The sequence below is a fragment of the Notamacropus eugenii genome, chromosome 4 (genome assembly GCF_028372415.1).
Source record: "Notamacropus eugenii isolate mMacEug1 chromosome 4, mMacEug1.pri_v2, whole genome shotgun sequence".
Lineage (NCBI taxonomy): Eukaryota > Metazoa > Chordata > Mammalia > Diprotodontia > Macropodidae > Notamacropus > Notamacropus eugenii.
In genome coordinates this window covers 20,829,755-20,853,635 of record NC_092875.1, presented here as the reverse complement: position 1 = coordinate 20,853,635, position 23,881 = coordinate 20,829,755, and the positions used below count along the sequence as shown (strand labels likewise).

At 44.3% G+C, this 23,881-nt stretch overlaps 1 protein-coding gene across 3 annotated transcripts in view; it reads left to right on the top strand.

Annotated features, from left to right (window-relative positions):
• Nucleotides 1-23,881, top strand: part of GRK3 (G protein-coupled receptor kinase 3) — a 184,690-nt gene that overhangs the window by 77,901 nt on the left and 82,908 nt on the right. For 2 of the 3 annotated variants that reach the window (XM_072600102.1, XM_072600103.1), the window contains exon 3: nucleotides 9,819-9,892. In XM_072600102.1, the coding sequence (XP_072456203.1) occupies nucleotides 9,819-9,892 (74 nt within the window). Of the gene's footprint in view, nucleotides 1-9,818; nucleotides 9,893-20,712; nucleotides 22,266-23,881 lie in introns of those variants that run through there. The other variant, XM_072600104.1, reaches the window with a different exon arrangement.

The window sequence follows — 23,881 nt, the reverse complement described above, 5'->3', positions numbered from 1 at the left end:
TAGGTCCATGCCTGTGCATGATGGAAGCTGGCTGCCACTGAGGAGCCTTCCTGGGCTGACTGTAGCTGGGGGAGGGCAGAGAAGTGGGATCTACAGCCACTTGCGTTCCATTTATATAACCAGAGAGCTTCAGCTATAAACTAGGACATTGTAAGGGATAGAGAAACAGGGAACACAGTTCTAAGATCATTATTATTTGGGATGTTGCCAGGGAAAACAGGGAGCTAAAGACACAACTCTCTCCTCTCCTCCATTGCTTGGTTAATGATTGCTTTCATCATGCCCACCCATTACTGAATACAAGAGTAATGGAACCCACTCGTTTACTTTGGGGACTGTCCTGTGTGACTAGAGGGCAGTGTGCATAGAGGGGACCAATAGAAAGAAGGTTAAAAGTGTGAGCCTGTCCGGCTACCGTGGGGACAAAGGTCCATGTCACTGTCTCAGCACTCCAGTGTAGCCAGAACCAGGTTAATGTGATTGGGGAGTAGTTAACAAAAGAAACAGAAGCACAGTAGAATTCAGAAAATGCTGGCCTGTGTTTTTTTTAAGACATTATGAACCTGCAAAGATTCCGATGTAGGTTTTTGTGATGCTCTTGGTATTGGAGTTGGACATCACTGGCCTCTAGCATTGAGAGGCTGTGGCCTGGCCAGGGTCGCACAGCCTAGGGTGTCTTGGCTCTGTGGCCAGCTCTCTGTCCAGCAAGCAATCCGTGCAAATGAGGTGAGAAAAGAGGAGAAGTGGGCGTACCTGGCAAGAGGCTATAGTAGTAATCCACACAGCATGTAATGAGGGCCTGGACTGACCAGGGTGGTGGGAGTAGGAAGAAGAAAGTGGAAAGAGATGGTGGAATTGGTAAGAGCTGGCGGCTCCTATCTCCAATTGAAGAGGGGAAAGGGAGGGTCCAGAGAGAATTCCTGTTGTGAACATCAGAAGCACAAGTGAGCAGTAGTGCTGTTGTGGGCCAAGAACTAGAGAGGTGGGAGTTACCACCCCCTGCCTCCCACTCCCACAATGCCCCCTGTCAGCATTGTAGATAAACAGGCTATGATGAAGGCCTGTGGTTGTCTGGGACCCAAGGGATGGGCCCATTGGAGAAGAAGAATATAAAAGGGGTTTTTGGAACTTCAGCAGAAGTGTTCTGAGATCCCAGGGAACCTCCTTTTTGACTGTTTTTTAACCTTGTGGATGGCTCTTGTTTTTATCCTCTATCCTGTTTCAGGCTGCCTTGAGAATTCACAAGGGTGCTAGAATATGATTTTAGGTGAAGGATTGTCTGTTGAAACTCCCTGGATACGAGTAATCGATTGTATCAGATACTGGATAGTTTCTATAAGCATCAGAGGCAGAAATGCTGAAGGCGTGGTAGAAGAAAGGTTTAGAGAGAATTGGGAATGCTGATGGACTGTCCTGGTTATGATTAGAGGATCATAGATTTGGAGCTAAGAAGGACCTTAAAGATTAGGCAGTTGGCTTGGCCCTCCTCCCATTTTACAGATGAAGAAACTGAGACCCAAGGAAGCTAAAGGCCTTGACTAAAGCTTCAGAGGCAGGAAGGAGTAAGAGAGCCAGAATGTCTTGAAGACCATTGGAGCTCAGATGAGAGCTTAGGCCTTGCAGTAGAGATCGAGAAATATCTCTGCATAGAGATGGTCACCAAGGTTAGGCCAGTGACTGAGATGAGCAGGAGGGAGAATGTCTGCACAGAAGAAAGAGGGCTGAGGGAAAACCTCAGGAGTTGGGAAGAAGGAAAGGAGTCAAGAAAAGAGAGCAAACAATGGGGAGTAAGGATGAGAAATGGGAGATGGGGGTGCGTCAGAAAGCTGAATGGGAAAGAGAACGGTTTTCAGGAAAAGGTTGTCCAATGAGGGAGCATGGCAGCAAAGGGAAGGAGGATGGCAGTTGGAAAATGGTGGCTAGAGTTGGCATTAGTAGGCCCCTTGTGGATTGAGAAAAGGATTTTAGTCAGTCAGAACAAAAGTTCATTTGCAGGGGATCTGGGAGAGAGTATGTCATGAGAAACCAACTCAGTTCATTTAGCAGGAGGGGAAGAGAGGAATGGGGGTTAATCGCAGGATAGGTGAAGATACTGAAGACAAATGCTTTTTCCTCATTGGAGAGATTTGAACTTTAATGGGGAGTGTTCTCACTGAGAAGTCAGAAAGAAGGTAAGGAGCCAGCCTAGGAAACAGGCTAGCTGGCTAGGTGGGCCGGTGAGAACAAGCTACTGTACTGGAGACGACTCCAACAAGAGATGGAGTGGGATTAAGGGATTAGCTAGAGGGATTCATTTTGGGGAGTGATAAGGATATTTCTTCTTCTGTGACTAGAGGAAAAGAGAGAGAGGCTGATATTACTGGGAAACTTTGAAAAATGGAGAATGCAAAAAGAGGAAGCTTAACTTAAAATGGTCTCCATTTTCTTAGTGAAGTTTAGAGATGAATGTGAAGTCCTATACTGTGGTTCAAAAACTCAACGTTCCCAGTCCAACGTGGCAAAGGCAGAGCTCTTTGATGGTTCATGTGACAAGGATCTGGTGGTTTTAGTGAACAATCTGAAGTAGCAATGTGATAGATTAGCCAAAAATGCTAACGTGAGTTTATGCCAGATTAAGAGAAGCTGGTCACAGAGTAATCTCTTCCGGAGTATTGTGTTGAGTTCTGGGTGCTGTGTTGTAGGAAGGATGCTAACCAGCTGGAACATATGTATGTCCAAAGCAAGGGGAGCAGAATGGCGAAGGAACTGAAGATTGCTGGGATGTAGAGAAGGAGCTGAAGATCATTCTCCTGGAGAAGAGAAGACTTAAATTGACAATCCTGAGCCATGTGGAAGAGATTCTCCTCTGTCTGCTTAGTCTGAGAGGGCAGAACTAGGAGGAGGGAGTGGGAATAAAGAAAAAAAGTGGTTCAATGCAGTCTCTACCGGGGAGAACCTGTGGCCTTGAGGCCCCACGTGACTCTCCAGGTCCTCAAGTGTGGCTCTTTGACTGAATTCAAACTTCACAGAACAGAATTATGGGATTTGTTCTGTGAAGCTTGAGTTCAGTCAACGGCCTCACTTAAAGACCTAGAGGGCCACATGTGGCCTGGAGGCCAAAGGTTCCCCACCCCTGGTCTTCATCTTGAGGACACAGTCTTCAAAGTCCGCAATCAAATGCAAGCAGAAAGAAAGACGGGCCCTACCTACCAGGAACTTATATGCTAATAGGGTAAGATGACTTAGTAAAGGAAGTCAAGACTGAGCTGATGGTACTCTTGGGGGCCAGGGGGAGGGGATGGTGGAGAAAATTTGTAAAATCTGGAGTGCAGCCTAGAGGGAAAGGAAAACCGGATTGGCTAGGCTGCTGGGATACCCTCCTTAAAATGGAGTTCTCCTATGAGCCAGCTGGTCAGAGGAAGAGGCTGCTTTTTCAGTGTGAGAAGTCCAGGAGTAGGGTGAACCCAAAATGAGGAAGGAGTGTGGCCTGAGAGGGAGGGCTGCCTTGCCTTGGCAGCTGGTGCTGAAATGGTGGCTGGAGGAGGCCTGGTTTGGTGGATTGTTCAGAGACAACCTGGACAAAGTGACTGCTGAGGTCCCTTCTACCCTGATCTGTTGTCATTCGAATGTCCTGTCAGGTCCTAGGTTTGACTTCCTCCATCAGTCTTCTCCATATTCATTCTTATCCGATGACATTTCTGAATCACAGAGTTTTTCAAACTTTGGAATTTGGAAGCATCCTAAAGATACCTTAGTTGAAATCCCCAATTTTATTATAAAATGTGTTGCTCAAGGCCTCATTTGAAGACAACCCAGCATCTCTTTAATATATATATATATTTGTCAGATCAGCAATCTTGGAGAAGAGGTTTAACAATGTAATCCCATTGAATAGTAGTTTGGTAACAGAAGAGAGATGTGGGGAATGGAGGCATGTCATTGTACCGATAGTAATGGTTTTTGTATGGCAGGAGATTTTTGTATGTGATTGTTAGTGATGGAAGGGAAATTCAGCTCAGTGAGTTGTGCGATTGCTAGTTGTTCCTTTTAATCCAAAGGCTTTCTGCCTTGAAACGTATTAAGTGAAAGAAGAGTTCCTATGTGTTTTATGTAAATTGTTAGGAAATATTTTTCAGGCTGTTGGAAGAGACTACTTGAATTTGCCACATAAAGCTGCCTTTTTTCCTCTTTTTGTTCTAGAATTAAACTTAATTATAGTGGTGCCTGGTAACGTTTGCTTCAGTTAAATTGCATTAGCATTTCCATTATGCTGTATTTAGTCTGAAATTGAGAACGCCACCTTTAAGCTTTGCTTAGTACCCGAGTAGCTTTTTTCTTCACAAAAACCAGAATGATTTTACAAGTCTGTGCATTTTGAATGAAATCAGTAGCCCTGACATCTATTAGGGCTTTTCTGATAAATAATCTATTATCTAACTGTGATATAAATTTTATAGAAAGCGTCACAGTAAATAACTAACAATTAGACTGCACACTCTTTGAGGGTAGGGACTGTCTTGCTTTTTTTTGTATCTTCCACACTTAGCGCAGTGCCTTGCACATAGAAAGTACTTAATAAATTTTCATTGCTTGGACAGTTACATTAACTTTGCTAAGTCCCATTGACAGGACATTTTAAGACTGACGAAGTACTTCTCCCAAATACATCATGGGGGCAGTGTTGCAGATACGATATTCACCTTTTTTCCCTAACAACTGTACCAACTTCCATTTATGCAATACTTTTAAGTTGTTGCCGTTTCTTCTTGTCTCTAGACTCATCTAGAAGCCTGTTCCATCCTGGCCCCCACATCACTTTCTGCTTCATTTTGCATCACCCACCCCCTGCGCTGCAGGATCCGGTGAAGCTGGCCTCTCTTAGTGTCTCCCATACAACGCTCCCTTTCCCTCCTTTGTGCCAAGCCTCTGTAGGAGCTGTCCTCCCATACCTGGAGTAGTCTCCTCTTCACTTCTGCCTCTAAGAATCCTTACTCACTTGAATTTTGCAGTCCCATGATTTACTCATTATCTGAAATCCCTTCTCGTGTCATCGTTGGTTGGTTTTCTACCTCTCCCTCTGCTTTTCCACATCAAACTTTGCTGTTCATCTTCATCCTGACCTTCCCCTCAGTCCTCTCCCAAGTCTTCAACTCTGCACTAGCCACACCCTCCTCACCACATCTTGAATCCCACACTGTTCTTTCTCTTGAGTCCTTTTCGGCCTTATGAGGTTACCAATTGTTCCTCACCAAACCTTGGCCTTAAATCATGCCTACCATCTGCTGCCATTGATTCTTCACATGTGCTGCTGAGCCGTTCTGACTGGGGCCACCACAAATTTGTTACACAATACTAACTAGGCTCCCATTTCTGTGAGGTGACCCTTGTACATCATCTCCTTTATCAACTCCCACTTTTCTCAGGTTCTCCTCCATACCATTACATCCCTTCTTAAACTTCCCATGGCTCTCCCCTCCTCCTATCCTCTTAACTAAAAATGTTTCCTCATGTTTTATTGAAAAAATTGAGGCCATTCTCTGAGATCCCCCACTGGTCTGCTTCTCCTCATCTCATATCACTCAGATGCCTTCACCCTTCTTGCCAAAGTGAGTCTGTCCCTCCATGAGTGATCCCGTCCTAATTCCCTCACATCCAACATGTTGCCCCCTCTGTCACCTTTCCTCTCACTTATCTTCAGTCTCACTGACTGCATCCCTATTCTGCACAGACATGCCCAGGTCTCCCCCATCCTTATAATTATCGTCTCTTATGTTTCCTGCCTTTAATGGCTAAATTCCTGGAGAAGGTCATCAGGTGTTACTTTTCTGTCCTCTCCCTCTCTCTCTGTTCTTGACTGTACAGTCTGACTCCTGACCTCATCCTTCCACTAACACCGCTCTCTCCAGAGCTACCAATAATCTCTTAGTTGACAACCCCAATGCCTTTTCTCAGTCTTCATCCTTCTAGAACTCTCTATAACCTGTGATACTGGCAGCCACCTTCTTTTACCTGATACTCTCTTATCTCTGTTTTGGGGACACTCTTCATTCCTGATTCTCCAACTTATCTGAGACCACTCCTCAGTTTTCCTTGCTGGATCTTTAGCCACGACATGCCCCTAACCATGATGTCCCACAGGGCTCTGCTCTTGGCTTCCTTCTCTTCTCTCTGTAGAATATTCCATTTGGTAATCTCCTCAGCTCCCATGGATTCAATTACCATCTCTGTGTTGATGATTCTCGGATCTTCTTATTCAGCCCTTACCTCTCTCTTCACATCCAGTCTCACATCTGGGTATTAGGGCAGTTAGGTTGTGCAGTGGACCTTGAGTCAGGAAGACCTGAGTTCAAATCTAGCCCCAGTCTTTTACTGTGTGACTCCATTTGCCTCATTTTTTCTGGCTATAAAATGGGAATAAAAGTGGCACCTGCCTCACAGGGTTGTTGTGAGAATCAGATGAGGTAACATTTGTAGAAAGCACTTAGTGCAGTGGCTGATGCACGGTGGGTGCTGTCAGTGTTGATTCTCTTTCCCTTTGCCTGTCACCATCGTCATCATCATCATCTCCCCCAACTGCCTTTCAGACTGGATGTCTTGTAGACATTTTAAACTCACCTTGTCCAAAACTGAATTCCCCATCTTTCCTCCTTCTGCTTTCTTTCCTTTCAGACTTCCCCGGTGCTCTTAAGGGCACCGTGATCCTCCCAGTCCGCCAGGCTTGCCGCCTGGGTATCACTCTTGATTCTTCATGCTCTCTCACCACCCACATCCAGTCTATTGCCAAGGCCTGTCAGTTTTACATTTGTAACAGCTCTCCGCCTCCTCCTCCTCCTCCTCTTCTCTGGTATTGCCACCATCCTGGTGCATGCTTTCATCTCCTCATGCCTGGACTGTTACACTGATCTGCTGTGGGTTGGTCTCCCCACTCTAATCCATCCTCCAGCCATCAAAGTGATTTGCTTAAAATTTGGGTCCAATCATATCACCTCACTCCTCCCCTCCTCAGTAAACTCCAGTAGCTCCCAGTCTCCTCCGGATCAAATATGAAACCTGCTGCTTGGTCTTCAAAGCCCATCATTCCCTAGCTCTCCCTACTTTTCCAATCATCTCACCACCCCCGCCTCTCTCCGGTACCACTCACTGCCCTTTCTGGCCAATGACTCTGGCTTCCTTGCTGTTCCTGGAACAAGATTCTTTTAATTCGAATCCTTTTTTTTCCAGCTCAATCAGCTTCTCTCTGTTGAGGATTCCTACTTGTATATTGCTTGTTCATACATAGTTGTTTGCATGTTGTTTTTCTCATTAGAGTATGAGTTCCTTTCGGGCAGAGACCTCTTTTGTCTTTTTGTATCCCCAGAGTTTAGTACAGTGCCTAGGTACTTAGTGAATATTTATTGGATACTGACTATAAGTATTTTTTACTTTTACTGTTTTTTACTTTATCTGTGATCTCTTTCAAGGCTAGGTGTAGCCTTGGTATAACTGACTTCAGTGGGCAGGTACTACATAGTAGCTCTTTGTGTGTCATCCAAATTGTTTTCCGGAATAGCTCTACTCATTCACAGCTCCACCAATAGTGCATCAGTGTGCCTGTTTTCCTATAGTCTATCTAATATTGGTCATTTTTGCCAATCCAATAGGCATTCAGTAGAATCTCAGAATTGCTTTCATTTGTATTACCTGAATTATTAGCAATTTGGAGCATTTAAAAAAAATATGGTTGTAGATAGTCAGGGTTTCTTATCTTCTGAAGTACCTGTCCATATCCTTAGACTTTATTATTTGAGGAATGGACCTTGTTCTTATATCAGTCCCTTTATATATCTTAGAAATGAGATCTCCATTTCTTATTGTATCGCTTCCCTACATCTTCCCAGAGAACTATTCTTTATAATAAAGAATGAAAAAAGAAATAACAAAAAAATAAGTTCTACAGAACTCCCATATTAAAGAAGCCTCACTTTATGTGCTGTATTCACAGCCCTGGGCTCCTGCTTCTGCAGTCACTGTGTGGGAGAAAGGGAGTAGATTCTAACCTTGGCCAGTGCTGCCCCATAGCAGCAAGACAAGAATCTCCAAATAACGTAAAATGAGGATCACATAGAATCCAGTGGAGAGGCTCCTGGTGAGCGTGAGTGGATTGCAGCATGGAACCTGCTATGGAACTTCAGAGAAGAAATGATGTGAAGATGTTTGATAGAAAAAGAAGCTGGGCTCCTTCTGGGATGAGGGGGCGGATGGCAGGTGTGTAGTGCAAGCCCTTCACTGGTGTCTTGGAGATGTCAAAACAAATGGAGGAAGGTCCCTGTCTTGGTGGGGCTGTGGAGAATGTTGGATGGACATGAGTAACCTATGAGGGGCAGGTGTGGAGAGGTTGTGATTGACATCTTTTCAAGGAAACATCTAAATTAAAGAGCCTAGAGGTCACAGGGTCACAGATTTAGATCTGGAAAGGACTTTAGACACAATGGGTCCAACCCCTTGTTTTTAAAATGAGGGAACTGAGGCAGGCAGAGATGAAGTGACTTGACCACGGTCACACAAGCAGGAAGTGTCTGAGGTGGGATTTGAACTTGGGTCCTCTTGACTCCGGGTCAGGTCTCTTTCCACTATTCTCTGCTGTCTCTCCCGGCACATGAGGGGTCCTTGAATCTCCTTGTTGGCACCTGCTCCAGTGTCAGGCTTTGGGGATTAAGGGTGAATGATTCATTTTCTTAAGGCCATCGATAAACAGATTTAAATGAGGACATTTAACCTGATGTGCAGAATGTGCTTTGGACTGCTTTAAGTTTTATTTTTTAAATTCGTGTTCTTATTACCTGTTCCTACAGATACAGATTCTGGTTACTACATTTGCTTAAGTACAGAAACAGTGGCTGATGATTTGAGCCCCTGGGCCTTGGTCCTGTGTGACAGCCTCACTTGCTTCGCTGGGTCTCATGTTACAGTATTACGTGTTACACAATTAGAGGATCTGAAATCTAGAACCACTGAGCTAGCCCAGCCCCCTCGTTTAAGTGGGAGGAAACTGAGGCCTTGCCCAAGTGGTAGAGTCTCTGACTCCAAACCAAGAGCTTTTCCACTATGCTGTCCCACACTCTAAGCGGAAAGTACTATGTCATGATTAAAGTTACGCGAAGTCAGAAATGACAACTGGGGAAGGCAATCACCATGTATATCCATCGTTGGCCTTGACTCTGTGCCTCGGTGTCTCGGCTCCTCTCTGCTCCGCTCTGTCCTGGGTTCCTGGGCTGGTCTGGTCTGGCTGCTACTGGCCTCCCCTTCTCCCCCTACCCCTCATCACCCTGTCCTGGTCTGTGTGCACACGGGCTGTCCTTGGTTAAGCCTAGCCACGCTTAGTTTTTAAAAGGAAATTCTCTTATAACTTAAGGGAAAAGATGAAACATACAAGGAATGAGGGCTCAGAGCATAACTGAGGTGAAGCCTGGGCGAAGGCCACCCCTTGTCCTGCTCTCCCCAGGCTCCAGCCCCAGGCTGCTTGTGCTGTCCCCTCTTCCCCCGAGTTCTCAGGGTCCTCTTGGTCATCGTCCTGATGTTTGGGAGTCCTGCAGGCGCCTCTGCCTTTGCTGGGTTTCTTCTCTGGGAAGGACAGTGGCCCTTGTTCCATATGTCACCTACTCTGTTGCCTTTGACCTGGGCTTCAGCCAACCCAGCTTCCCATTTGAAAAGGCAAGCAGACCTGTCCCGAGAGTCCAGCAGAGCTGGGAGCAAACTGATCCCTTCCCAACTGGGGCTGTCTCGGTGTGATTTTGTTTTTCTGCAGGTATCTTCATCATATTTTCAGGCACAATCTGAAACATGTTTTTGTTTGCTTTTAGGTTTTTTGCTTTTTAAAGATTTTTGTTTAAATGAAATTGATGAAGCTGTGCCTCAGGTGAAGTTTTACGAAGAGGTAAGATGCCATCCTTTGCCCAAGTGCACTTTCTGTTCCGGAGGGTTCAAAGCAGATCTTCTTGGTGGTTGTTTAATTACAAGGTGAAACCTATTCAGACATTTTAAAAATGTTTACCTGGTTACAAGGAATTATAAAAGCTCTAGTGAGCGACATATCACCCCCCAACTTGTTTGTGTAAGTCAGTGAGGAGGGAGAAGGCTGGCACTGCTCATGCTGAGGAAGGGGGGAGGGGCAGTGACTTACATTTGTCAGCAAAGAAAGGCAGGGATCTTTGACATCAAAGGACATCTTTATTTTCTATGCCCACTAAAGTTGGCATTTCTTCATTATATTTAATACCATTAGCATCACAGGAAAAAACAAACAGAGGAAATGTTTCATGACCTTCATTAAAATAGAACAGTTTCCTTTCCACACTGTCCTGTTTTCAGCTGCAGAGATTTCTTATGTCCAAAGGGTGGTTGCAGTGTATGGACAGAGACGTTAGGGGTATGATATTCATTGTGTGTTAAATCGTGAAGTGGACATGTTTTATCAGCACAGATTTGGAGTAGCTGTATTCTTTCTAAATTTGTTAAATAACCAATTTCATTAATTTAATAATGACTGGACACCTTCCCCCCCTTAAATGCCTGGTTTATTATCACCAACATTTACAATTGCCTTTGTTAGAAAACTTGGAATGTGTAGAGGAAATAATAGGGAAATGAGATCGTTTTTGCTAGATGGTTTTGCTAACTATTTAGAGTTAGCTTGTAAAAGCCCACATTCGGTTGAAGACGTTTCCTTTAGCTGAAGCTGTAGCACATTGCTTTCTAGCAAGGATCTCGCTGTTTGGTTCATCTGCATGGACCCCTTTAAGTACTGCAGAATCCTGACCAAAGGTAAGTGTGATTATAAGTTGGACACACAGTAAGAGCTTTTTTTTTCCAATTGGATTTTTGGTAACAAATTGTTTAGCAAGTAAAGATGGTCTCTGACAGAGGTCAGTCAGTTAGTTGGTAACCATTTTAGTAATGACCCACTATGTACCAGGCTCCAGGCTAAGTTCCTAGGTTACAAAGAAAGGCAAAAGACAGTCTCTGCTCTTAAGGAGCTTACAATCTAGTGGGGGAGACAATATACAACCAAATATGTAAAAACACAACATATGCATGATAAACTGGAAATGGTCAAGAGAAGGAAAACCCTAGTGTGAAGGGGGTTGGGGGACTTCCTGCAGAAGGTGAGATCTTACCTGAGGCTTGGATGAAGCCAAGGAAGCCAGAAAAGGGGTGTGTGTGGGGGGGGAAGGTGGATGAGGAGGGAGAGCATGCAGGCATGGTGGCCAGCTGGTGAAAATGTCTGGACTAGAATCTGGAGAGGGAGGTGGTCAGTGTCACTGAATGTATGTGGAAGTAAGTAAAATGCAAGAAGGCTGGAAAGGTAGGGAGAGGCTTTGAAGCCCCATTTTTATATTTGATCCTGGAGGTGATAAGGAGGTGAATTAAGTGGGGAGGGACAAAATCAGACCTGTGCTTTAGGAAGATCACTTGGACAGCTGAAAGGATGATGGACTGATGGAGTGGAGAGAGACTTGTGGTGGGGAGACCAAGCAGCAGGCTGGTACAGTAGAACAGGTCATTGTCCCAAATGGAATGTGGGAACATTCACCAGTACAAAGAAGGGCAGCACCCCCTCCCCCTTGACTTTAGGCTTCTCGTCTCCTGCTGCCCTTGTCCTTTGAGGGTACAGAAGTGGTGTCTCCACTCAGTGAGGAACATTCTTAACCTGCTCTAAGGACCCTTTCTGTCTCAGGGACTCTGAACTGTAGATTATTTTCCAAACCCCATCTCACACCCCCTACCACATGAATCCTTATTCCCATGCCCTTCAACCCTCCCATCCCAAAACTTAATCCAGAAATAAGATCCAAAGATGCCTTTAAATCCAAACTTCACAGAACAAATTCCCTTAATAAAAGGATTTGTTCTGTAAAAGTTGAACTCAGTTCAAAGGCTGCACCCAAGGACTGTGGCCTCAAAGCCACAGGTTCCCCACCCCCTGTTTAATCCTAACTCCACCCACCCTTTCTTCCACTGTGCCTTCTGGAATGCCTGTTCCGTAGGTAACAAACTTCTCTTCTTATTAAAATTTTTTCCTCTTCCATTCCTTCCATCTACTAACTCTTACTGAAACTTGACCTCCCCTGTGATGACCCAGCCCCTGGCCACCCTTTTTAGTACTTGGCTGCATTGTCACTCATTCCCCTGGGCTCACTGTTTGAAGTGGGGGAGTTGGAATATTCCTTGCTCCCCACTCCTCATTGCCACTTTCAGATTCTTCTCCTTCTTCTAGCAATCAGTAGTAACCTTTTGTCCTTTGAGGTTCACATCTTCCTATTCACATCTTCTACCCTATCAAAAGCCTAGCAGCTGTTGTCTACAGACTCCTAGGTCACTTCTTTTCCTTCCTTGATGGGTTTAGTACATGGCTCACAATTTTTTTCTCCTCCCCAAGTCCTGCTCTTCCTACTAGGGGACTTCAGCATATGTATTGATTCTCCCTCAAATACTCAACCACTCAGTTCCTCAACCTACTCATCTCCCTTGAGCGACTCTTCCACTTCACCTTAGCCATACATAAAGGTGGCCATACTGTTGATCTTGCCATCATCCACAAATATACCATTTTCATGCTCAAGAATGCTGAAGTTTCCTTATCTGACCATAATCTATTAGCTTTTCACCTTTCCCTGTGCTTTCCTTTATATAACCCTACACATTATGCACACCATGACCTCCAGTCCTTTGACCCCTTACTTTTTTCTCAGGCTACCATTCTTTTCTCTTCTCCCCATCTTGACTCCTTGGTGAACCAGTTAAACTCCGTACTGTCCTCGTCTGTTTTGAATCCCTGGCCCCCTTATCATATCAGTTACACCCAGTCAAGTCTCAGCCTTGGATCATCACCACCATTTGTCACCTTTGCTCCTATGCATGGGCTGCTGAATGAGATGGAGAAAATCACTCAGCTGTTCTGATTGAGTGTACTATATAATCTCAGCTGGGCTCTCACTGCTACTAGGCAATGCTACTAGATCTCTTAGATCAATTCACTCTCATTCTCCACCAAGGCTCTTCCAAAACCTTCTCAACCCTCCTCAAACTTCTCATTTCTCCTCTTCCTCCTCCCCCCTCTTCAGTTGAGAACCTTGCCTGATATTTTACAGAGAAAAATTGAGGCCATTCCCCATAAACTCCCTCTTCTCTCCTTTTGCTCATCTCTCATCACTTAGGTGCTTCAGCCACTGTCTTCTCCTTCACCCCCGTCTCAATGATGAAGTACCCTCCCTCCTCACCAAGGATCCCATTTTATGCTATCTCCTCAAACAAGAAATCCCCTCTCTTTCACTTATTTTCCATCTCTCTCTCTCTACTGGCTCATTCCCTACTGCCTAAAGAACATGCCCACGACTCCCCTAATCTTGGAAAACAGCCCCTCACTTGATCCTTCCATCCCTGGTAACTATTGTCCTACATTTCCTTGGTTCTTTGTAGCTAAGCTACTTGACAAAGCTCTCTAAAATAGGCATTTTCCCTTTTTCTCCTCTCACTCTCTTCTTAACCCTTACAGTCTGGATTCTGACCTTATCATTCCATCAAAACTACCCCTCTCCAAAGTTTCTAATGATCAAGTGATGATTAGCTGCCAGATCCAATGGCCTTTTCTCAAACCTTTTTAATTTCTCTGCAGTTTTGACACAGTTGATCCTTTTTTCCTCCATGATAGTCTCTTCTCTCTAGGTTTCCAGGGTACCCTGTCTTCTGGTTCTCCTCCTACATCTCTGACCACTCGCCTGTCTCCTTTGCTGAATCTTTTTTCAGATCATGTCCTCTGACTGTAGGTGTCCTTCAGGGTTCTGTCCTGGTGCCTCTTCTTTTCTCCCTTTATACTACTTCACTTGATGACCTCATCTGCTCCCATAGATCTAATTACTATCTCTGTGCTGATGCTTCTCAGATCTACCTGTTCTGCCCAACCTCTGTGCCAGTCTCCAGTCTTGCATCTCCAACTGCCTTTCCGACATCTCAAACTGGATGTCCACTAGACATCTTCAATTCAATGTGTCCAAACCAGAGCTCATTATCTTTCCCCAAAGCTCTTCCCTCCTCTGTCTCCTACTTCCCCTATGACTAGTGAGGGCACCACCATCTCTCCAGTCCCTCAGCTCAGAACACAGGGGTCATCCTGGACTCCTCACTATCTCTATCCTCTGATAGCCAGTCTGTTGCCATGGCCTATCCATTTCATCTTTGCACCATCTCTCAAATATGCCCCTTTTCTCCTCTGACACTGTGCCCACTAGGTGCAGACCTTTATCACCTCATCCCTGGAGTGTTAGCTACTGGTGAGTCTGCTTGCCTCAGGTCTCTCTCCACTCCAGTTGTATCTTTTCTTTAGCCACTCAAGTGATTTTCCTAAAATGCAAATCAACAAACTCCAGTGGCTCCCTGTTGTTTCCAAGAGCAAATACAGAATGCTCTGTTTGTCATTCAGAACCCTTCATAATCTAGTCCCCTCTCTTTTCAGTCTTATCACAACTTACTCCCCACAGTGACACTTCAGCACTTCGATCTAGTGACGCTGGTCTCCTGGCTGTTCCACAAACGAGACCCTCTATCTCTTAGCTCCAGGCATTCTCTCTAGTTATCCTCCATGCCTGAAACACTTTCCTTTCTCCATTGCAATTAGTGACCTCTTTGACTTCCTTGAAGTCCCAACTAAAATCCCCCTTCCTCTGGGAAGCCCTTGTCAGCCCATTTTAATTCAACTGCCTTCCCTCTGTTCTTTATTTCCTCTTTATCCTGTACAGGGCTTGCTTTATACATCTTGGTTTGCATGTTTTCTCCCTCATTAGATTGTAAGCTCCTTGCAGATAGGGACTGCCTTTTGCCCCTTTTTGTATCCCCAGTGCTTAGTGCAGTGCTAGGCACATAGTAGGTGCTTCATAAATGGTGATTGTTGGAGAGTGGGTTACTAGTCCTTACAACAGTGCTGCGCACATGGTAGGTGCTTCACAAATGGTGATTGTTGGGGGGTGGATTACTAGTCCTTAGAACAGTGCTAGGCACATAGTAGGTGCTTCACAAATGGTGATTGTTGGGGGGTGGATTACTGGTCCTTAGAACAGTGCTAGGCACATAGTAGGTGCTTCACAAATGGTGATTGTTGGGGGGTGGATTACTAGTCCTTAACAAAGTACTTTGAGCACAGTAAGTACCTAGGAAATGCTTGTTGACTGACTGATGCACTTCAGATTTTGGAATCTTACAAAATTGAATGTTAGAAGCGGAATGGACTTTAGAATTGGAAGGGACTTTAGAAATACAAAATGCTAGAATCTTTGAGGTGGGAGCTAGAAGAGACTTTAGAAGTCATGGAGTCACCTAACCAATCAGCAAGCATTTATTAAGCACCGATGCTGTGCCCAGCTCTGTGCTGTACCCTAGGGATACAAGAGCAAAAGTGAAAGTGTCCTTGCTCTCAGGGGGCTTTACACTATAAGATGTACACATGTAGTTATAGGCAAACTAAATTCAAGAGAGAAGTCACTGAAGAGGGGGAGGATCACGAAAGGCGACAGCCTGTGCAGAGGTGTGCAGACAGGGGATGGAAGGTTGTATGAGGAAGAGTAAGAAGGGCTGGTTTGGCTGCTCTTGAGGTGTCTAAAAGGGAACAAGGGAGAGTGAGTATGGAAAGGTAAGTTGGGGCCATTTGCATGCTGAAAGCCCTGAATCCTAGAAGTGCTAGTGCCCCCAAAGTCTATTCCCCATGGAAGGACATGAGCAGAGTCATGCTCCAGGATAATCACTTTGTCAGCTGCCTGGAGTATCCACAGGAGAGGGGAGAGACTGGAGGTGGGGAGACCAAAGTGGAGGCCGGGACATAGGCTCTGAAGACCTGACCCAGAGTGGTGGCTGTGTGCACAGAAAGGAGGAGGTAGATGTGTGTGATATTGTGGAAATGAAAACATGGTCTGGTGACTGATAGGCTGTATGTGGAAAGAGGGAGGGGAAGGCGATGAGGATGACTTGGAACTAGGTGACCAAAAGGACAGTGGGACCATTGGGAGTAGGAGTGGATTCTGTTTGGGGCCTGCCCAAGTATGAGATATCCATGGGACACGAGCCTAGAGATGGCACTGAAGCCCTGGGGATCTGAGGGGGTCCTTCTGGCTCCTCTGTTGTAATCTCCCTCTGACAGAGTTGGTCAAATCCTGAAGATAGGAAGTGTACTAGATGGCAAGGTTAGTGTGACTGATGAGGGATTGAATGTGCCAGTGACTGAAGAACTGAGACCAAAGCCTTTGGCAAGGATTGAGCAGTCGGTGAGTCCTAGACGGTGCTGTAAGTAGTGGAGGCAGACGTAAGGCTTCACACACATATTGGCTCCAAGATGGGGCCAGGCAAAGGCTTCTCTGGCCACAAGGATTCAGCTGTGCAGCTGCCAGAGCTGCTTGTAGAGCGCAGGGCCTCCCTCTGTGGGTTATCTCTGATTTATCCCTTCTGTGCCTTGTTTGTACACACTTCTTTTATGAGCTCTGTGGGAGCAGGGACTGTTGGGAGCCTTTCTTTGTATCCTCAGGACTTAGCAGAGTACCCAGCATACAGAAGGTGCTTAATTGGTGCTTGTTGATTTTTGTTGTGGTGTTCATCCTTAGTTTTTGAAGAAGACCATGCCGTCAGAGAAATGATGACATGACTTGCCCTTGACTTTGTTTTGAGTAAGGGAGGGCTGTGCAGGTCACCAGCCTCACTTCTCCTCCAGAGCCATCTGAATCCAGTGACCAGATATTCATCAGGATGACTGGAGATGGCCCAGGATGCAATGGGAGATCTTGGCCTTCTAAGGCTGGCCTCTTCAGGTACTCACTAAGACAGAGGTAATGCCCATTGAGTGAATAGGCCTCTTTAAGAAGTTGTCAGGGGATGGCCCTTTTAATGAACAACAACAAAAAATAACTAAACCAACCTGGGAGGGAACAGAAACTGTTCCTATTGATAATCACTCTAAAGCAGTCATTCAGTAGAGCTTGGGCAGAGACCCATTGCTGTCCAGTCTATGGGCTTCAGAGCGCACTGGGTTTAAAGTCTTGGTAAGGAAGGGAGGAAGGGAGGGAGAGAGGTCATCTAGCCAGTAAACCCCAAAGGAAGGGAAGGGGAAGACAGAAGGGAGAGGATGAGCTGGGTCACCCAGCTAGCTGGGTCCCCACTCAGGCAGCTTGATCTACTCACAGGTTGTGTTCATCCTTCGTTTTTGAAGAAGACTGTGACATCAGAAATGATGACATGCCTTTCACTGGACTTTGTTTTGAGTGAGGAAGGGCTGTGCCAGGTCACCAGCCTCACTTCTCCTCCTGAGCCATCTGTGTCCAGCACACAGGAGGTGCTTAATTAATGCTTGTTGACTGACCTGATTGACTGAAGCAAACTCAGACTTTGCGTCCTTAGCTTCCTTTTCTTGAGGCATGGTAGCATGAGAAGATGAGATTAGAGGAGCCCTAATGCATCTCCCAGCTCTGAAATGCTGAGCCTTCTAGTAGACCCTGGCTTGGTACAGTTTTAATGTGGCTTTATGTCCTTTGTCAAAACATACGCTTGATTTCTGGTTTGGAAAATACAACCCCTGTAGTGGCTGAATGTGTTAGCAGCACTGTGTCTGTTAAAGGGGTGTCTAGTAGGAACTTGAAGTGGAGCAGATGGTTTAACGGACTCATCCAAGGCCCCACCTTCCAGGTGCTTTCCCCAACTTTTGCTTTGCATTCTCTTGGTGCTCGTGGTCCTAAATCATAGAGTGAATCCCTAAGCACATGTGCTCCTAACTCTTTATGACTTCAGATTTCCAGAGTTCAGCTTCCTTCTTTCTTTTCTGCTGGAGTTAGTTCCACTTAATCTTTTAATGACTTTTTGGGGTATTTACAATTTGTAATAGAACCATTGTAATTGTAATGCTACACTCAGTTATTTGGCATCTCCCATCTTTGTGGGGCAAAGAGCATTTCTTCCATGAGACCTTCTCTGATCTCCTCAAGTCAGAAATGATTTACTCTTTCTCCTATCTCATAAAGTGTTTGGTTTGTACCTATCTTTCTAAGGATCTTCTTCTCCATTTTTTTACTGGAGTTATTTGTGTATGCAGTGTTTCCTCTCCTGGATTATAAACTCAGGGCAGGGATTGTGCCTTATCTAATATATTTGTCTTTGCCAAGGTCTACCAAAGTGCTTTAAATCTGCTTGTTCTAAATAAATGTGTCGAATTGAATTAATGAGCAGATGCTGCCTGCTATCACATGATGTCATGCAGCTGAAATTCCCTGTTTAAGGTTTCCAAATGATGAAGCCACTTAGTGCCCCATCTCACCAACTTTTAAAAAATAAAAGTTTTTTTATATTCCCTAATCTTGACCATGCCTCTTCCATCTGTTCCACTTTCCTCCTGTTCTTCGAACAAGGGCTGCCAATGTTGGAAAGGAAGAGACTTGATTTTTGGTGCCAGATAGCAGATAATAAATCCCAGTTCTACTAAAAATAAAAACGTACTGTTTAAGAAGAGTAGTTAACATGGCCAACACAACCATTACAGTGGTTATAATCATGGTCTCATTTTACAGATTAAAATTTCAAGCAAAAAATGTCTTGAGGAAGTTTTATTTGTGTAGACAGTGTAGTTTCACTGTGTAGACAGTACAATTAGTTTCACATGTGTAGACAATGTAGTTAGTTTCCAGTACACTTGGGCAGAGAAAACATTTACTGAAGAAAACACAGACCCCACTGGGGATCATGTTTGGTGACAGTGTCAGCTTTCTCAGAATGGACATGAAGTATCAGGTCTTTCACGTGGAGTCAGGAGGGATGATGAAATTAAGCTTTTTTCGTGTTATGACTGAATCCAGTACTTTAAAATGGAAGATAAAGTGTTGTTTGAAACATCTATTTTAGAGTCACAGGATAATAGAATCAGAATAAATAACATTGATGACTTGATTCGCCCCAGCATTCATTACAGTTCTATAAAGTTCAAAAGAACTATGCCTAGAGACTGGCCGAGGCAGACATGCCAATGAATGAGATCTCTTCTGCCTTAATAGATCTAACAGTCTGTCAACCAATCAATCAGTAAACATTTATTAAGCACCTATCATATGTCAGGTGGTATTTTAAGCACTGAAGGTACAAAAAGAGGCACATGACAGTTACTGCCCTCAAGGATGGGGGAGACAGTATGCAAGTGTGTGTGTGTGTGTGTGTGTGTGTGTGTGTGTGTGTGTGTGTGAACTTATATATGAGATAAATAGGGGGAAAATAACACAAGGAAGACACCGGAATTAAGGACAGTTGGTATAAAGTCTTCCTAAAAAAGATGTTTGAAAGAGAGATAGGGGATTGGCAGCAGGGATGGATGGATCAAGTCAGGGCTGTTTGAGGATGGTGAAGATATGGATATGTTTATGGGCAGTCAGAGAAACAGCAGACAAGGAGAGATTGAAGATAAGTGAGAAAGTGGGGTTGTGTCTGCTGGGGAAGATGGGTTGGAATGAGATTATTTGGTTGTATAGAGGGGTTAGCTTTGGTCAGGAGAAGGGCTGCCTCTTCATGTGAGGCAAAGATGAGACAGGGAAGGGTGCTAGAAAGCATCTAGGTGATGTGAGGTAAAAATAGGGGGGGTGGTAATTTGCCATTGTGATACTAGGATTGAACTTGGAGTCGGCTAAAATCTTATCCTTAGATGCTTTTGAGCAAATCACAGAATTGCCAAGGGTGAGTTGGAAGATTTCTCAGTGACCATTTAGCTTAGCCCATACTGGAGAGGAATTCTTGCCCTTAGGTAGCCAGTGAGTGTTCATTGAGAATGGAATGCACCACCTCTTGAGGAAGCCCATTCCACTTTGGGAAACTTGAATTGTTAGAATGTGTTCTTTATAGTTAACCAAAATTTGCCTCCAATAATCTCAGACTCAGTTTTCATATCTGTGAAGTGAGGGGAATAATTTTATAGGGTGGTTGTGGGGATTGAATGAGGTAATGCTATTTGCAGATTTAAAGTCCTACACGAATGTTCCATGCAGTCATCATCATAACCATGGGACTGCTTTCTCCTGATTCTCCTCCTCCTCAGTCTCTGTCACCCTCCCCCACTGACCGTGTATCCCTAGACTGGCCTCTGACCCTTGCATCTCTTCTCATCAGCTTCCATGAGTCTAATGATCATATTTAAGCAGGTGACTCAGCATGTCTCCCATCATCACCTCCCTACTGGACGTTTCTAATGGAATGTCTCATTAACATCTCAGACTAACAGATCAAGATCAGACCTCATCATCTTTCTCCCTGGGCCCATCCTTCTTCTGAATTGCCCTACTTTTTCTCCAAATACCACCATCCTCTCAGTCTCGAAGATTTGCAGCCTTAATGTTATCCTCAGTTCCTCACTTGTCCTACCTTCAGTCGGTATCTGTTCTGCTGCCTAAGTTTGTCATTTTTACCTTCCAAACATCTTTCCCATTCGTTACCTTTATCACTCCTCTCACAAGCATCACTTTAGTTCAGGCCCTCATTGCCTCTTGTGTGCACCATTGAAGAGGCTTCCAGATTGGTCTTTCTACCTCAAGACAGGGGGCAACAAATCCATCCTCCTCTGTCAGTAGTTTTCAAACTTTGGGGTTTGAAGACTCCTTTATACTCATAGAAATTGTTGAAGACTTTATTTATTTGGCTTATATATATTAAAGTTGGCTCTTTGAGAAATTAAAACATCTTAGCATTATTATGAAAATAATAATTTTGACCTTGTAGACCCCCTGAAAGGGTCTTAGGGACTCTTGTGGGCCACACTTTGAGAACTGCTTCTCTAAATAGTTGCCAAAGTGATTCTTCGAAGATTCTGTCATCTTTCCAGACTATCAGGTAATCCTGATATTTTTCTGTACTCTTAACTCTTCCACACCCCATATATCTATCCAACTAGTAGCCAGATATTGCCATTCCCACCTTGCCGATAGCTGTTTCGTATGATGCCACCTGCCCCGTATCACCTCTCTCAAAATCTTGCAACTTCCTAATTGATATTCCTGCCTCAAATCTCTCCCTATTCCAGTCTATCCTGCATAGTGCTCCCAAAGTAATTTTCCTTAAGTGCATATCTGACTGTATGCCTCCTACTCAAGTTAACTCCCGTAGTGTACTGTTGTCTCTTGGATCAAATATGAACTCCTCTGTTAAGCTTTTAAAGCCCCATATAACTTGCTTCCAACCTATCTTTCTAGCGTCTTTGAACATTACTTTCCCTCCCACACACTGCAATCCAGCTAAATGGGCCTTTACTGTGTTCCTCATACAGAATTCTCTTTGCCTCTACCCTGTCTGTCCTCCGTGCCTGGAATTATCTGAAGTCTGCCTCCCTCTTTAGATGTAGCTCAGGTGGCATCTTCTGCATGAAGCCTTTTCCTGATCCTCCCAGCTGCTTGTGGCCTTCCTCCCAAACCACTCTGGCTTGGTTTGTATTTATGAACTTGAAATTTGTGCTGGACCTGTTTTTATAGGTATTTGTTGACTCGAGATAACATAAGCTTCTTGGGAGTTGAGGTTTTTCATTGTGCTTGTAACCACAGGGACCAGCATAGGGGCCTTGATTCCTTAAGACCAGAGATGACCGTGTACCCTTTGGCTCCTCCAGCATTTTAGATCTTTACAACTTGGTCCTAACCTAGCTTTCTCAAGCCTCGTTTTATACTACTTCACTTCTTGCATTCTCAGTTTCATTTGGCTGTTTCTTTGCCTCTCACCCACAACTCCCCACCTCTCTCTCCATGCTTTTGCACTGGTCCCCTATGCCTGGAATGGATTCCCTCTCTCTTATAGAATCCTTTATTTCAAGATTCAGCTCAAGCAGGGTCTTCTGCCTGAAGCCTTTTCTGATTAACCCAACTGCTAATGCCCTCCCTAAACTATCTTGTGTCGCTTGTGTCAATTCTGTAGTACTTAAATGGGTGCCTGTTATTACTTAAATAGAATGTAAGGTCCTTGAAACAAGGACTGACCTTTTTGTACTTGTCAGAGTAGCACTCTGGACAGCACCTGAGGCAAAATAGATGTGTAATGAATGACTGCTTATTGATTATCGTCATCACTATCATCTGTGACAAAACTGTTGAACAGATTACTTAAGGGATGGTGTGTGGGCACAGAAAGGAAAGCCATGGTCTCTGCAAGCTAGCACAGATTTATCCTCATTTAGATAAAGACTGAGGAGATCAGGAAAATTCTGGAGGCGTGATATGTCTGAATGTCAGCAAGGCACCTGACAGTCTCTTGTGATATCCTTGTGGGTAAGTTGGCAAAATGTGGGTTATATGATAATATAGTTAAATAGATTATTAGCTGATGAATGACTGTACCCAGAAGGATGTTGGATTAATGGCCCCTGGAGGGAGTTGTTAGAATGCCTGATAAAGAACCTTGGCTTATTGAGCACTTTTATAAGGACTTGGATGGGTATATAGAAGGCATATTTGTAAAATCTGTGCATTACATAAAGCTTGGGTGGCTTCCAGATGGCAATACAAGAAATCCAAAAGGTCTTGACAAGTATATATGAAAGTCTGAATCTGACACATTTACAGCGTGTTGAGGAATGTCCTAGAGCTGTATTCAGAGACTCAATTGCCCTAGTACAGCATAAAGGAGACCTTATTTAATAGTGGCTGATGCCAAGCAGGAGGATTTTAGGTAGGTTTAGCAGGGTCATGTGACTACCAACAAAAATAATGCTGTGTAGACCCCCAAACTAGGAATCCCAGTGTATTGGGCCCTGGTCAAACTGTAGCTTCCCTGCTGTGCTTGGTACTTTAACAGTGAAGTGGACCAATTTAAAGTGTGGACAGTGAGGGTGAGCAGGATGCCTGTCATAAGCATGTGATGTGAGAAGACTAAAGGACTCGGGAGCATGTAGTCTTAGGAAGACACTTAAGGGGGAATAGAACGGTCACCCTCAGATATTGAAAGGCTGTCATCCGGGAGAGAGAGAGACGTGGGCAGAAGTTAAAAAGAAACATTTCTGTGGTAAAAAGAAGGGCCTCCTAACAGATGAACTGCCAATGGAATGAGCTGCCTCGTAAGGCAGTGACGTCCCTGCTCACTGGAGGTCTTCATCTCACCCTGCTATAATTGTAGGTTTGATCCCTGTTCTGTGTAACACTGTCCTAGCCAGCTAGGTTTAATGTCAGTACTTAGGGAACACAGCAAATAGAGCCTTGATCTTCGCAGGAAGCCCTGGGTTCAGATCCAGCCTCAGGCACTCACTCAGTACTAGTCACATTATCTTTATCGCAGTTTCCTCAACTATAAAACAGAGACAATAAGAGTGCCTCAGGCTTGTTGTGAGGATCACCTGAGATAATACTTGCTAGGTGCTCAGCACCATGCTCAGTACATCAGTTGGTGCTATATAAATGCTAGTTATTGTCATTTAGCTGTGTTGATTCTCAGATTGCTTGCCCCATAAAAAAGACTAATTTAACTTTCCTAGTTGGAAAGATAACGGTGTGCTGCTTCCCAGATGTTAAGCTTATTTTCTCTTTTAGGATGATTGATGATGATTTACAAAATGTACTTTTATTATATGGCCAAAAATAAACCCTGAATCATTGTTTATTGATTCTTCTCCCACTTTGTAGCATGTCAGTATGTCAGCAGTCTTGGGTTTACTCAATAGTTTTGTTCTTGATCAGTTTCTATATTAATACGTTTTCTCTTAAAGGTGCTAGGCAGTTTTGTCATTTAATATAACCTTCAGAGCCTTTGTGTCATGGTAATGAGCGTGCTCTGCCTTATTTGTTAAATAAACTCCAAAGCAGAAATAACCTACAGCATGATTTTCTTTCCAGCTGTTCATTTAATAGTTTGTGACAATGTTTTACACTACTTTATGATTCTTGGCCATTCA